We start from the raw sequence: 16,523 nt of genomic DNA on the forward strand, positions 1-16,523 counted from the left end.
GTGGAAAAGCTGACTATAATTTCAGTTTGTGAAAACCAAGAAATCCAGAATGTATGCCCTAGGAGGATGTTACAAATTCCCCCCAAGTTCCTTATTTTATAGTCAGAAGGGGTCACTTGGGGTGATGGGTTTGCTTTTAATTGATCAGCCAATTTTTATTATTTATTTATTATTTGTTCATTTATTATTCTTATTATTATTATTTTTTTTTTTTTGAGAGAGAGAGAGAGAGAGAGAGAGAGAATGGTGTGGGGAGAGGCAGAAGGAGAGAGAATCTGAAGCAGACTCTGTGCCGAGCGTGGAGCCTGATGCAGGGCTCCAATCCACAACCATGAGATCATGATCCAGGTGGAAATCAAGAGTTGGAGGCTTAACTGACGGAACCACCCAGCTGCCCCTCATTGGTCAGCCTCTTGCTCTTCTAGCATAAGTGCACTGTGGAGTGGATGGGACTGAGCCACGTGGCTTTCGTGTCTCTGTCAGCCTTTAGGGGAGCAGTGAGCTGTGGGCCGGTCGTACCATGGCCATTCTGTTCTTCGGGGAGACACAGCACCGACCTTGCAGCGTCAGCTTGAACAATTAGCTCCGCTCTCTCCTGGTCCCGACTGGTCCCAAGGGAATTTGCCGACTGTCCGTGGCCCTGTATGCTCCTGCCTTTCCTTCTCAAATCAGTCCTGATATCTGCGGCATTGTCTGCCTTCCCCTGGTATAGCAAAAAAGGTGCGGAAACCCTTCCTTCTCTCCCATTGAGGACAGCAGAATGGTAGAGGCTAGGAGCCGGGGTCCCACGATTCAGTCCTGGTCACTGAGGGCTTGGCTGTGGTCAAAGAGGACTGTTGTGCACCTGAGGTCCTTGCCTGTTTCTGGCTCCCCTGACCCTTTGTGGAATAGGGTGTTTCTACCCAGAGCTTCCTTTGCAGCTCTCAGATCCGTTCTTCGGGACTGGTCTTAGATCTTCCCGGGGTGGGGTGGGGGGCATAATTTTCACTCCAAAGACCTGGAAGGACACCTGGGACTTCTTTGTCTGGGGCATTTTGGAGCAGCCCAGCTGGGAACACAGGGATCAGGGAATGTCCCCAGACCGGCTTGGTTTTCAGCCTTGCCCAGAGCTGGCACTCGCCCCCTCTGCTGGCCAAATGGGAAAACTGCAGGGAGCGTGGCTTCTAAGGTCATTTGCTGGTCTTTTTGCAAGGCCCGGCACAGAGAAGGCATTTGTGATTATTTGCTGAATGAATAAATAAACAAAAGTCTACCTTTAAGAATGAAAGACTATCATGAGCTCTTTTATGGGAATAAAAAATGCAAGTTTGGGTTTTCCTCACCCATTTCCTGACTCTGTCAATTTGTCTTTATTTTCTTTCTCATCAGAAACTGGTTTCGTACCTGGGAGCTCGTGTCCCTGCAGGTGCTAGCTTGTGGGCTGGTGGGAGTGACTGAGGGCCAGGCTGGAGGAAACCCCACGCCCCGAGGCCTGTCATGGGAGTGGTGTGACTTGAAGCAGTGTGGTTCTGGGAAAGTAGCCCAGGCTTTTCTCTCTTGAGTTTGAATCTCGGCTCTGCCACTCACTGCTGTGCGATATTGGGAAAATTACCTAACCGTTCTGAGCCACAACATCCTCATCTATAAAATGATCCCTCACAGGGCAGTTAAAGGGGTACAAAAAGCATGCAAGGTCATGGTGCCTGCCTTCGACTGCCCGTCTCCCCGGACTGAAGGTGCTGCCATTGTAAGCGGCCACACGTGGTGACCTGGCAAAGGGTCTGTGTGCACCTGTCCCACCACAGCTGCTCAGCGTGGCCTGCTAAGTGGTCCGGTACACAGTGTTGTCCAAGAGTGGGGCTAAGCCCATACGTGTCTGGCTCTGAAGGTGACCCACAGTTAGAATTCAACGCCTCCCAAAGGGCCACAGGATAGGGAAGGGTCCAGGTTTTGAGGAGGCAGAAGCACAGGGGGAGGAAAAAAAATCTGAGGGCGAAGAGGCGGACTGTGCAGGGGCAGCTGAGGCCCCCGTCAGCCCAGCACCTCTTCCTTCTGGGAATGACGCCTCCTCCTTTGGAGAATTCTTCACCTCCCTCCTAGTGCCGAGCCCTGTGCCTGGATCCCGGGACTGCAGCTGGGCGGGACCAAAGTGGCCAAGGGACACCTCTCTGTGACCTGGCCAAAGGCAGCCCCTTTGGGATGTGTGCCCGCGGGCGCTGGAGAAAGGGGCTACAGCTAGAGGCTCAGGGTCCTGTGGAGGCCATGCTCGCCGCTGTGTGGAGACTGCTCTGAGGAAAGAAGAAACTTCCCGGCTGTGCCATGTTCGCGGACCCAGCGGGGAGACAGGCCGTCCTCCTCGCTTTCAAGCCTCAGCTTCCGTCGTCCCTGAGGACCAGCTGCCCTTCTGAGTTTTATGAACGTTCCAAGGACGTTCCTCTTTTGTCTTACCACGTTTGGGTTGAGTTTCTATCGCAACAATAAAGACAACAAAACCCCGTGACTAATGCACTTACAGAAAAATAGGAGTAAGAGGAGTGACAGAGTCACATGGGTAGGGTGGCCTGGCCGGCACTCGCTGTGTTTCTTCTGGAATGCCCTCGGACACCCTTTCCCCTTGATTGCTTTAGGATAACCGCCCAGAAGAGCACAAATTGGGGCTTTGGGTGCCTCCGGGGTCTGTGACCTTATGTTCATGGGACCTCAATCTTCTCACGCTAGAGTGAAGGGACCGTGGCTTTGACGGGGCTTGCGAGGGTTGTGTGAGCATAGGGGTGTCGTGCCCTTAGCCCAGGGCTGGGTACGGCCAGGGAGACCTCAGACAGGCCAAGTTCAGACCCTGTTCAGGGAAGTAAGTGGTAGAATGAGGAAAGTAGCCGTTTGAGAGTCCGTTCTTGATGTTTCTGTCATATTCACTTTGCTTACCATTTGAAGACGAACTCGGGGTGGGGGCAGGGGGTAGGGTAGGCGGACTGGGTAGAAGGGGGGAGTTGTAATACGCACCAGCCCTGAAGGTCTCTTGGCACCCAGGTTAGATGCTTGAAGTTAAAAACCAATCGCTCAGCCCTGACACTGAACGGCCACAGACAGACAAGATAAGGACAAGGACGAGATAATTGTTCTCCCTGTGCTTATTCAGGTTGTCATTTAATCTTACCACTCTCCTGATAAGACAGGAATGTAGTAGAGTCAACCCAGTGAGTTTAAAAAAGAACTTGATTTCCAGGACGGGGGTGGCTCAGTGGTTTAAGCATCCGGCTCTTGGTCTGGGCTCTGGTCATGGTCTCAGGGTGGTGGGATCAGCCCTGCATCGGGCTCCACCCTCAGCGGGGGTCTGCTTCTCCCCCTGCCCCTCTCCCTGTCTCTGCCCCTCCTCCCGCTTGAATGTGGGCAGGTGCACACGTGCGGGCGCTCTCTCTTTCAAAATAAATAAATAATTTGAAAAAAAATAAATCTTGAAAAAAGAACTTGATTTCTTATCTGCAAGTGAATCTAGCTGAGAAATTATAGGTTATGTTCTTTTAGGTAATATAGTATATAACATTACTATATATATATATATATATATATATATATATATAACCTATAAATTATAGTTAATGTTCTTGGAACTGGGGTGCCTGGATGACGCAGCTGGTTAAGGGTCCAGCTCTTGATTTCTGGCTCAGGTCACCATCTCACAGGTTGTGTGATCGAGCCCCCAGTGGGGCCCCACGCTCAGTGTGGAGTCTCCTTGGATTTCTGTCTCTCCCTCTCCCTCTGCTCCTCGCCCCTGCTTGCACTCTCTCTCTCAAATAAACAAATAAATAAATAAATCTTTTAAAAAATGTCCTTGGAATCCTACCGCTATATCCAAATCACAAAATTTACGGGTTTGCTTATGACGGATGAATATCTTAATGTTGACCAAATCAAACAAAAACCAAACCAAACCAATCCTCTGACAGAACATACCGAAACTTCCAAACCTCCCAAGGTTTCTGTCTTGTCTTAAATGCATTTTTATTTTATAAAAACTTACTCAGGGCAATGAAAGATAAAAGAAATAGGTCAGTTTTAACACTATAACTATTCACCTCAAACACAGTGTTACCTAAATTTGTAGCTAAGCATAAATTACTATGTCCTAATAATGAGAGAAATAATAAAAATAAAGAATAATCATATGAATAAAAAAAATATACTAAATTTAAAGTGCCCCCAGTTTGCATTTTTGAGATGATTGTTACCGATGTACAAGGATTTACTCAGCTTGGAACTGGTTTAAAATTATTAGAAGTGGGGGCGCCTGGGTGGCTCAGTAGGTTAAAGCCTCTGCCTTCGGCTCGGGTCATGATCTCGGGGTCCTGGGATCGAGCCCCGCATCAGGCTCTCTGCTCAGCAGGGAGCCTGCTTCCTCCTCTCTCTCTCTGCCTGCCTCTCTGCCTACTTGTGATCTCTGTCTGTCAAAGAAATAAATAAAATTAAAAAAAAAATATTAGAAGTGGTTGGGGCAGCTGGCTGGTTCAGGCTGTCGGTTGAGCTTATAGCTCTTGATGTCGGGCCTGTAAGTTCAAGTTCCACGTTGAAGATTCCTTAAATAAATAAAATCTTAAAAACAAAACATGGTTCATTAGTGGTCATAGCAATCAAAGTGCTGAGTTTTATGCATAAAGATGAGGTGGTCCAGTGGGAGACGACATTCACTGGGTAGTAAAATCAGATTTAACATTTAGTATTCATCCAATGCGGGCTATGTATGAAGCACTTTTTCTCACGGACGTCTCTTCAGGGCCCCGAGGGAGGCAAAGCCACCACTTCCACTGTCCTGAGCCAAACTGAGGAAAGGAATCTCAACATCATTGTACTGGCTATTCCCGTGATAAGCATCATGTACGGCCCTGGGTCCACCTCAGACTTTGTAGGATAAGAAATTCAGGGGCGCCTGGGTGGCTCAGTCATTAAGTGGCTGCTTTTGGCTCAGGTCAGGATCCCAGGGTCCTGGGATGGAGCCCCACATCTTCTGCTTCTCCTCCTCCACTCCCCCTGCCTGTGTTCCCTGTCTCGCGGCCTCTGTCAAGTAAATACATAAAATCTTTTTTTTTTTTTTAAAGATTTTGTTTACTTATTTATTTGACAGACAGAGATCACAAGTAGGCAGAGAGGCAGGCAGAGAGAGAGGAGGAAGCAGGCTCTCTGCCGAGCAGAGAGCCTGATGTGGGGCTCGATCCCAGGACTCTGGGATCATGACCTGAGCCGAAGGCAGAGGCTTTAACCCACTGAGCCACCCAGGCGCCCCAATACATAAAATCTTAAAAAAAAAAGAAAAAGAAATTCATGGTCCTATGATCATTTAAAAACACAAGTGTCGTTAGTAAGAGATAGTCTTAGCGACTTTATAAAAGCCTTGACTAATTCTTCAAGGCTTTATTAAAATCATCCTCAGAACCAGAAAATAACCTTTCTTTTGCAACGGACAATACATATAATTTTACTTTTCAAAAATTGCATTGTCTTTCTCTCCAGCATTTTGTTTTAAAGTTCCCTCCCCTTTCAGAGCTCAGATTCACTTTATTGCTGTGATTGATGTGTTCCTTGAAATAATGGAGACCAAAGGCTTTCTTTTCTTAGAAATTTCACATTTGATTTGGTCTTTTGTTTGTTTGTTTGATGGCAACGTGGCTGTCTCCCTGGGAAGACTGTATTATGTAGTCCTTAACAAGGACCAGTTTGTTCCATCTGTGTGACCATGGACGAATTATATAGCTTTTTGGGCCTCCATTTCCCCATCTGTGAAGTGGGGATAACTTGCAACTCACCTGGTCATAGTGGGACTTAGATAATGCATGTGAACAATTTAGACTATGAAACACCTAACAAATGGCTGTTTTGAAAAAAAGTTAAGCTATATTTGCACCTTTAAGAAGCCCAAACCCATAACTCGATGGCTCCCATAAATTATCACCGAATAAGATTTCCATATTAATAATTGTATTATTTGGCAAATTATTGTGAAATTGTGTCTTTGCTGATAAGTTTTTCTGGTTAGGAATTTTTTCCTTTGTAGAATTCTAAATACCGTAGCAGTCCTTGGCTTGCCTCCTGGCTAATGGCCGATGTCATGAAAATCTGAAAGCCTATGATCTTATGGCTTTGTAAATGGGTAATTTAAAACTTCTGATTCCTTTCTAAGCATTGATATTTAAGGCCAGGAAAGCACATTTGTTAATGCGAAGAGACCATTAACCCTCTTTTTGACCTGTGAAATTGTCCTTCTTTATATGAGTACCAAAGTTTACATGCACCACTCTCTGTAGCTTCAGGACTATTCTGGAAAATGACAAGTAGGATCTGGAAATGAAATTATTTTTGTGATTTTTTTTTTTAAGTTGGTGACTGATGTCAAGAGAAAATCTTATGGTTTTGCTTTCAAACTAGCAAGATCCTGACCACACAAATATTCCCATCAGCTTGTCGCTGAACTGTCTTGCTCAGATTGATTGGGAAAATATAGTTTTGATTAGGGAGATACATAAAATTCTTTGTTTACCTTCTGGTCTCTAGGTTATATTTTACTCCGGTTTTATATTAACTACTCCAAAATGCTTAAAAGCAGAAAATACAGAAGTTTCCTAAAAACCAGGCTCAAAGGATGAGAATGAGTGGTATTGGGGTGTACGTTTTCACATTTGCTTGTGTACAGCTAAGTGTGCATTTTAAGTGTATATGGTTCGCGTGTATGTTGTCAAAAACATTACTCCAGTTTTGTCTGTTTACAAAGTGCTTTTATAGATAGTTCATTTTAGCTTCTAAGTCACTGGTTTTTCAAAGTAGCTTTCACAGAACCAAGGGGTCTGGGAAGAAAATATTAAAACTTCGATATTGGCCTAACCCATCTTAATATTGGTTTGTCAGGTATACGACATAGTGCAAGAAGACAGCATGTACAATTTTAAGTGTGCTTCTATTAGGGCTAAGAGCACACGGTTTTCTTATTGGTAATTGGAGAATTACCCACATCAACCAGGTAGACGCCAGGTCTCCACCCAAGACCTACAGAAACCGAATCTCTGGGAGGTGAGGCCCAGAAATCTGTTTGGAAACAAGCATCCTGAAATTGGAGAAATGTCTGCTTTTGGTGTGGGAGGTGGGAAGGATCTTCATTTTACAGGTGGGGAAAGTGAGGGTGAAGAATGTTAAGAAATGCAAACTCAAGGTCACACAGTGAGCAAGAGGCATAGACTGCTTCCACTGTTTCTTCGAATTACCCAGGTGCACGCGTAAGTGCTTGGCACATGCCACATGCTGGTAACCCCTGAGACCCGGAGCCCAGGAGTCATAACCCCTGAGACCTGGAGCCCAGGAGTCGTAGCTGCAGGCGCTAAGTGAAGAGCCAACCCCCAGGGGACATTGAAGTTCCATTACACAAACACACATCCTCTCTTTCTTTCTCCCTCAGGATTTTAAAGGTTGAGTTCAAGGGTGCCTGAATTGTCCAGTCAATCAAGCGTCTGCCTTCTGCTCAGGTCCTGATCTCAGAGTCCTGGGATGGAGCCCCGCATCGGGCTCCCTGCTGGGGTGGGGAGGAAGCCTGCTTTTCCTCTCCCACTCCCCCTGCTTATGTTCCTGCCCTGTTTCTGTCAAATAAATAAATAAAATCTTTAAAAGAAAAAATCATCTGTAATCAGCAGATTTAACAGGGATGTCTAAAGGGTTGTTTCTTCAAGTGGCTGAGGGAGCCTTGAAGGTCAGACGTATTATAGCGGTCTATTCTAACCTCCTGCATCGGAGGAACTCACCAATTCAGTTCAATCAATGTGCAGCTTATTTTTCCCATACATGAACAGGGAAAGTGTTTACTAGGAGAAACAAATGTCAGCTTGTCTCTGTTTAATTATCACCCATTCCAAAATAGGAGGTTTCAGAATAACTGAGGTTTACTCTGGAGTTTAAGAGAGAGAGAGAGAGAGTGAGAGAGAGCAAAGAGCTCCACATTTTCATCATAAAAGTTCATGTCCAAGACTGAAGACCTCATTCCTGTGACCTCAGAATGAAGCTCAGATGCTTGATTTTGTGCCTCCTTCATTCTTCCGAGGCCTCTTGCTTGGAGATGCTGATGGAAGACTTCGGGAGAAACAGTCTGACTCTTTGGGTCAGAGGCAGAGTGAAGCCAAGACGGGGAGTCAGTGGCTGGCCAGCAGTTACTAAGCATGGGCAAAATGGGCGTGTGCTAAGCGGTCTCAGATTCTCCTCATTCCTCTAAAGATCTGGTTTGACAGTTACCACAGTTTGCTACTATCTGTCCTGGAAACCAGAGAAAAACATTTACTTTCTTATTTATATGATAGTTCAACTTTCCCCAGTAAAAAATGTAGACACACACGCACATGCACACATGCACACAATATAGAAATAATCTTGTATCAAAAATCAAGATTTAAAGTGGCAAATAGCCACATGACACAGTTTGCTTAGATCATCAAAGATCAGGATGTCCCCTCCTAATCAGAGCCTGTGCCTTCTGTTCAGAGTGCGTCCATGCTTTCAAGTTGTCCAGAATATTTGAAAAGTTCACTATTGCCAATCAACCACTTTTCTGATATGGGGTGGCACCAGGCTCTAGAAGGAACACAGAGTGGGATGCTTAGTCAGTTGCTAGAAAACCTGGTGGATAAAGGTAAAATCTGGAATTTCTTTTCGACCTGAAGATTCTATCCTCGGACATCCTTTGGTACAGCCTGGATATGGGAGTAGACAAAAGGCACCATGATAGCTTAAAAAAAAAAAAAAAAAAAAAAAAAAAACAAGAACACCACTCGAAAATCCTGGTCATCTGCTAAGGTTTCTGAAGCAGTTATTCACACAAAAAGAATCTTTAAAGCTCAGGTGAACCGTTAACACGGTAAAATCTCCATGGCACTCTCAAAATGGGAAATTATGTACACGTGCCAAGCGCAGAAGTGTGTTTCTATGCAAGCCAAAGAGACTGTCTGCACTCATTCCTCACCCTACCCCTCTTCCGTCTGAATTTTCTTCCTTCATCCTCCTGTTGTTGAGACAGCAGCGGGAAGTCAGGACGCCTGTCGTGGTCCAGTCGTCCTTCCACTAGACCGACAATTCAATGCCCTTCTGATATGCCAACTGTGAACACCTCTTGCAAACTGGCTCTCTCCAGGGCTCTTACATTCTGAGGACCTGATGTGACAGACACGGCAAGCCGACCGCCTCAGTGTTCGATGTCTAGTCTCCCTCTTCTCGGTAAGCAAATCCCGAATTTAATTGGAAAATCCAGCCAGCAGAAAAGAAAGTTTTCTTAGCCTTCCCTGTGTCTCAGTGTGACCACGTGACTAGACGTTGACCAAGGAGGTATAAATGGAAGGGAGGGTGATTCCCTTCCTTCTTTTTCCTGCAGGGAAAGAAAACCCAAGGATTGGAAGACACAGTAGCCTTGAGAAGGAAGCCAAGATGATGGGAGCACAGGTCGCTGATGGGATGGAACTCTAGCACCCTGGACTGCTAACTATGGACTTCGTTTACATGAAGAGGTAAATACATCTCTATTTTTATATAAGCCACTTAACGCATGCAGCTGAACCGAATCCCAACAGATACACTTTGGGAAACTGTTGAAGGGATCACTCTCAAACAGGAAGCACTCAGTGTACTTGGTACAACAGCAAATCCACCTATGATGCAATTCACGATGACAACAGCTTATGTTTTAAGCACTCAGTGTGACCCTGTATGTAGAGACCACCAAACCAACCCAGGGTAATGTACGTCTGGTAAGCATCAGTAAGCATCCGCCATCCTTAAAGATGCTGGGAAGCTCAGAAATCAAGTTTTTATTTAAAGGATCACCAAAGCGCAGTGATGACATTATAGACACTTGACAGTATTAGAGTTTTCAGGTGTGAGGACATAAAACCATTTTTCAAGGATTTGTTTCTCACTGATAAGATTCAGCTTTTTATTGAGTGCCTACCATGTGCCAGGCACCGTGAGAAATACTTGCACAATCTCATTTAATCCTTACAAATATATACTATTATTCTCATGTCATGAATGGGCAAATAGAAGGGATAAGTTATTTGCCCAAGGTCATGTGGTAAAGCTGGAAAGCAAACCGAGGTCAGCCACATTTCAGAGCCCGTGTTATGAAATGCCATATGCTGGCATCTTCCATGTTCGAATCTTTCTAGAGAGACTGGTCCATCCTCTAAATTCTCCACTGACTCATGTGGGAAAGGTAGTTCTTGTTTTTATAAATTAGAAGACTGGCACCCAGAGAGGGCTGTGGTTCATCCTTCCATAAGATCAGAGCATGTGGCATCATGAGTCTGAATGGCAGGGACAGACAGCCGAAGCCATCCTCAGCAAATGGACTGGTTCTCCTCACTTGCCACTTGGAAGTGCGGCTCTCCAAATGGAAAGAAACATCAAGATTTACTGGGGAAAATCAGAACTACCTTTGAGTTACAACAGAGAGACGCATATGTTGTTATATTTTAATCAGAATCAGACATTAAGTGGCATAAAACATCTATCTCTTGGCTCTTCCCAACCTCATGAACTTAAAACTCAAATACAACACAAGCGGTTTGCAGAATTCTTTTGGCCGGCTTCCCCAAGTCCCAGAGGAGATTAAAAAGTAATAACGTAAAAAAGTTAAGGTCAAGGTGTCTTAATATCGCAGCTAATGACTAACCATTTGCTTACTGGTGGCTTCTTCTCCATCCTGAAGGCTGCTGAGCTCAACTCGCTGTCAAACAAGTGGTTAGTGATTAGTTCCCTGGGTGACTGTCCCTGAAGGCAAGCCATGCTCTGGGGACACACTAGGCACTTTCAGTGGGGGGAGCTACCTTTTCCAGGTTGGGTACAATGTCTGGCTCGCAAAAGCAAGACAAAGAATTTACAGACAGAATGGTCTGTGATTCTGCGCCCTTGGTGGGTGGGGAGGAGGGAGGGGCTTAAGCGCTGGGATTTCAGAGCATTCTGAAGAACATCGATCCGTGGGTGGACGAGCAGGCCCTTTAATTCCTGCATGCGGGTGGGCAGTCCCGCACCGCCCACTCTGATTTTTATTCCAGAGCCCTGAGTGACGGCCTGTCGGCACCGCGGGGCGGTCCGGACTGAACAACAAGCGCCAGGGCGCAGGTCCCCCTGCGATCATTGGAACGGAAGCCAAGCAAATAACCCATAAGGCCGCCGGGGTTGGTGGGGGGGCGCCAGTCTGTCAACAGAGCACGAGCGCCCGACGTGCGCACTGCGCCACCGGCTCAGGGCCTTAATCTGCCTCGTCCATGTCCACGTCTTCTCCGGCGGTTGCTGCTTCTAAGGCCGCAAGGGCTTCCGCCACGGCCGCATCCTCATCCTCCGCGTCCCCGCCCGGCTCGTGGGGGGAGCCACGTGCATCCTCCCGCTCGGTTCTCGAATTGGCCTGAGCAACAGCCTCCTCTTTAAAGCAGACGCTTAGGCCGTCTGTCGACACGGCCTCGTTCAAGGAATCCCAACTTCTCTTCAAGGGGAAGGGCATGTTCAAACCATGCTCCCCCACCCTGGGGTGGGTTCCTGCCAGAGGGTCCTCCTCAGTCTGGCTCTTGGAAAGACAGTCCTTTTCTTCCTGATCACCTTTGTCTACAACAGAGCCCCAAAGGGGAGGGTAATCTGGGGCCGGGATCTGGAGGTCATGGTCTAGTACTTCCAAGGCAGGACCCTCCGCCCTGGAAGCAGCTCTGGAGTCCCCATTTCGAACAACCGGGGTCTCTTGCGAGGCCAGCAGCGCACCGTCCTGTTGTCCCGGGCCCCCTCTTTCTGGGAAGGGGTGAGTTGGGGCAACGCTGTTTGCAGGCAGTAAGCCCCTGTCATGATCCCCAGTGGGCTGCAGGGGGGCGAGGGCAGGGCTGATGCCATTGATGGCACTACCGGCTTTGCCGGCACAGTGTCCCCCTGCTGTATCCCCCTGAGGGGGCTGTCCTGGAGGCGGCCAGTGGGGCTCCTGCCCGCTGCAGGCTCGGCCTCTGCTGGCCGTCCTCTTCAGGCCCTCGATCTGCAGCTCATTTTTGTGCACGACTTGGCTGCTCTGCTTGCCTTTCAGTTTACCAGTGTCACCTTCATCCACCTTGCAGCTGTTCACCTCGTTGACATAGCCAGGGGAGGGCACTTGAACCGGATCAAAGAGATAGCTGGGGTGGGGGGGGGGGGGAGAGACAAGAATGAGGGTCAGGCTAAACACTAATTCACTTTTTTCATTACTAGCTTTATGAATGACTAACTTCCATCATTAATACTTTTTTTTGCAGGCTCTTTCTTCTACTCTTCCTGTTAATTTCTGGGATTATTCCATTAAGCCTGTACATGTGTCTAAACCAATTAGATAGAGTTGGTGTAAACGTGTACCTCCCCCCCTGCCCCCGGAAGAGATCCTAAGAAGAGATCCAAGAGAGCATGCAACAAAGTGATTCACAGAGTTTAAAACAACCCAACAGGGAAATAAAACAGATGTGTGATAACAGGGGAATAAAGGGTTAAGCACATCCCCTTAATGGAATACTGTGCAGTCATTAAAATAATAAATATGAAGTCTGGACTGAATGAATGACACTTATAATAAATATTTATTATAGCGTTTTTTGGATAAAGCCTACCAGCATATTAGGACTACAGTAGAATAGAATTTATACACTCACATACGTATGAATAAAAGGAGACAGCCATTTAGCTATAGATATAGAACTAGAATGATAAAAAGTGTTATTTGTGAAGGAAGCAAATTAATTAATGTTTTCCCTCTCATTTGTGTAGAATTCTCAGGGATCCCAGTTATTCTGAAATGGAATCTGGACATATGTGACGGGCGTGATTTATGTTCAGCGATGTCATTTCATTCAGGCACCATTTCTGAAACCCAAGCTTCTCTTTGCACTGAAGCTCTCTGGGGAATTGGAAATTCAACCTAAACCAAGTTCGCTCTCGGAGGATGATGTCGTTCCCCAAGCGCTCTGAGCGGTGAGCAAAGTAAGTTTAAAAATCGGGGCCACATGTCCCCTTAAATGGTATCAAAGCAGTTCCAAACTCATAATTTCTTGGCGATGCTGGTCATGCCCCAAAGCAGGATAAACGCACTAAACCCATGTCAGGTCTTCAGAGGGCCCCCGTGGTAATCCCAGATTCCTCCACTGACAGGTTATGTTTTCAACTTTACCTTTGTATCATTTTACAGCACCTGCACCCCATCTGGATTATTTTGTGTTACCGTCTGGAAAAGAAAATTAAAAGGGAAAGAACACAGTGAATGGCAGGTGAGTAGGAGTTACGTTTGCTTTCTCTGCCCCAGATACTCCAAGTTCGTCGAGTCACAGTTTTTGACAAAAGGATAACGTGCGAGTCAGGGAGGCCAGGGTTCCTAGGAACCCCTTCCTTTATCCCAACCGCGGATTCAGAGCTCTCAAACACCTACGGACACCGGTCTCTGGGCCAGGCCCTTTCACCAACCCTGGCAGTTACCTGTGTCGTCTCCCATTGGCAAAGGAGGCCACACAGGCGAAGAATGCTAGGGGGAGAACAGCGGGGTTGAAAAGGGTCTGTACCATTTCCTCCCTCACCGCCTTGCGCTGGGGATGCGGGAATGTGTCCACATCGGGAGGTGAAAGAGAGAAGAGAGGATTCCTTCCCGAGGGATTAGCTACTCCAGCGTTTAAGGACATCTGGGTAAGGTGGCTGACCGCCGTGTTCCACAGCAGACATCCAAGGAGGTCACAGCTGCGGTCATCATTCCAAGCTTCACCCAGACTGGAGTGCACCTGTGCTGCCTTTCCCATGACTGGGCCATCCCTGGCTCCAGTCCAAGGGCTCCAGGCTGTTACAGCTCAAGGACGGGCTCCTGGGGGCCTTCAGGCAGCAGGTGGGTTCAGCTCTGGGCCACTTTTATCTCCCACCTGCCCCTTTCTGAGTGTCGTATTTCCCGATGCTTGCCTCTGACTCACATCTTCCCTCCACGTAGAACTGATCCTGTTGTTCTGATCTTGCCTCTGAAGAGCCAAAACTCTGGTGTGGAGGAACCTCTAAGTCACTTCCCATTTCTAAAACCTACAGCCTTTAAAAAGGCCAACAGAATCTACAGCCCTGGTCCCTCCCTCCCTGTAAGATACACACCCTAGGAAGAGGGACAAGTGGTTCACTGTTGGCTATGTTGCTGCCTCCCAGCCCCTTTTTCTGTCTTCTTTTAGTCATGGCTGGATTCCCAGGATGCCCTCACAACCGCTTCACAAGCCTTTACCCACATGGTAAATGACCTGTGCTCTCTTGTTTTCTTTTCTTTTCTTTTTTTTTTTTAAGTTTGTTGTTATTGTTGTTGTTGTTGTTAGTAATCTTTACACTCAATGTGGGGCTCGAACTCACAACCCCGAGATCAAGAGCTGCATGCTCTTTGAGTAAGCCTGCCGGGCGCCCCATGACTGGTGTTCTTTAAGAGGTTATAGATGGGTAGGTTAGGGGACCTATGTCCTTCCCACGGAGGGCTGAAAAAGTGGCCCCCCAAAGTTAGCCTATCCTAATCTCTGGAACTTGTGAATGTTACTGATTATGACAAAAAAAAAAAGAAAAAAGAAAAAAAAGTCTTTGCCGATGGAATCATAGATTGGAGATGGGGAGATTTACTTGGAGTGTATGGTTCAGAACCCAGCTCTGCTTCCGACTGGCTGTATGATATTGGGCCTCAGCTATCCCATCTGTAAATGGGAATGATGATATGTTTACCATATAGCATTGCTGGAGAGTGTATGAGTTAATTTTCACAAGAAGCACATACTTATTATTCAGACCTATTTGGACACAGCACGTTAAAAAAAAAAAAAAGAATGGGGGTGCCTGGGTGGCTCAGTGGGTTAATCCTCTGCCTTCGGCTCAGGACATGATCCCAGGGTCCTGGGATTGAGCCCTGCATCGGGCTCTCTGCTCGGCGGGGAGCCTGCTTCCTCCTCTCTCTCTCTGCCTGCCTCTCTGCCTACTTGTGATTTCTCTGTCAAATAAATAAATAAAATCTTTTTTTTTTTTTTTAAAGATTTTACTTATTTATTTGACAGAGATCACAATTAGGCAGAGAGGCAGGCAGAGAGAGAGAGGAGGAAGCAGGCTCCCCGCCGAGCAGAGAGCCCGACGCGGGACTTGATCCCAGGACCCCAAGATCACGACCCGAGCCGAAGGCAGTGGCCTAACCCACTGAGCCACGCAGGCGCCCCAATAAATAAATAAAATCTTAAAAAAAAAGAGAAAAGAATGGAAGCCTTGCACTAAAGAAAGATAAAATCTAGCTGCCACAACACACACATGAACAAACGCATTCGCAACACCAAGTAATACTTGTTTTCTGGATAAGGGTCACACGGTATATTTCTATCAGCTGTGGCACCAACTGAAAGATGTAAGTCCCTAGTGCCACGAAGTTCCTCAGAGGGAGAGACGGCAGCGAGCTCCGCCAGCGGTCCCTGCGTACAAGCATTTCCTCCTTCAAAGCGCTCTCGATTCAATGACCCCATTTCCAGAGCCCGGAATTTTGTTCCCAGCCTCTGCTCCCACTTGTGCCTATTTTCTGCTAATCATTCACATATCAGCTGGACACACAGGACAGATAACAAATACCACATGCGCCTCCTCCCCTCCATCAGCCCGGCTTCCCTCCTTCTCACCCCTCCCCCACCCTGCTCCAGACCCCTGCTCCTCTTCCCGCTTGCAATACTTTTATTTATCTTGGACTCTCTTTAAAAACACAGTTAGAATGATAGGTGGTGAAAAAAAAAAAAAAGGAAAAACCAGGCTTTGAAATTTTTGAGAGAGGACTGACTGGGTCATCATAATGTCCTTGAAGCCATCGTGAGATTTTTTTTTCCTTTGTTAAGAAACTTTTTAATTGATTAAAATCTCATAAAAGTTTTTAACGGATAATTCAGCATTTTATTTTACTTTTTAAAAAATTAACATATAATGTATTACTTGTTTCAGGGATACATTTGTGAACCATCAGTCTTACACAATTCACAGCACCTCACCATAACACACACCCTCCCCAATGTCCATAACCCAGCCATCGTGAAATATTAATCGCTGTAAAAATATCTGGGAGGTCAATTTTCGGATGGGGAGCTCAAGAGGTGTAGGAGGGAAGGTTTCCGGGAAGGGAGAGAGAAGAAAGAAGGGAGGAGGTGGGGGAGGGGCAGGCCTTGAGCCACACCTTGTGTTTGCAGGTGTCAGAGGCTGACCAAGATCGACCTGGAGAAGCCTGGCACCCACCCCCCGCTGCTGCAGGGGCCTGGGCCTGTGAGCCACACGCACGGAAATGCAATGACTGCTGAGTTTGAAGATGCCAACTGGGGCGGGCCACCGCATCCCTATTCCTTGCAGGATTTACAAGTCACCTGTGGCTTTTAGGCTCTCCTCCCCCTCCCCCCCAAAAAACTACAGAATCTCTATTTTTTTCTTCAAAGCCATGGAATGTGTTTTGACGGTGTTTCCCCTTTCCAGAACAAGTTTCTAGCTTGGCTTCTCCCCTACCACTGGCCTTCGGGGAACAC

At 46.8% G+C, this 16,523-nt stretch overlaps 1 protein-coding gene across 3 annotated transcripts in view; it reads right to left on the reverse strand.

Annotated features, from left to right (window-relative positions):
* Positions 1–9,785: 9,785 nt before the first annotated feature.
* C1H4orf19 (chromosome 1 C4orf19 homolog) overlaps positions 9,786–16,523 on the reverse strand; it is an 85,301-nt gene continuing 78,563 nt past the window's right edge. For all 3 annotated transcript variants that reach the window (XM_059163778.1, XM_059163795.1, XM_059163786.1), the window contains exons 3-4: positions 13,160–13,213; positions 9,786–12,140 (exon numbers count right to left, since the gene is read on the reverse strand). In XM_059163778.1, coding sequence (XP_059019761.1) covers positions 11,243–12,140; positions 13,160–13,191 — 930 coding nt within the window. In that variant the 5' untranslated portion in view covers positions 13,192–13,213 and the 3' untranslated portion in view covers positions 9,786–11,242. The remainder of the gene's footprint in view (positions 12,141–13,159; positions 13,214–16,523) is intronic.

The sequence above is a fragment of the Mustela lutreola genome, chromosome 1, assembly GCF_030435805.1.
Source record: "Mustela lutreola isolate mMusLut2 chromosome 1, mMusLut2.pri, whole genome shotgun sequence".
In the NCBI taxonomy this organism is placed as follows: domain Eukaryota; kingdom Metazoa; phylum Chordata; class Mammalia; order Carnivora; family Mustelidae; genus Mustela; species Mustela lutreola.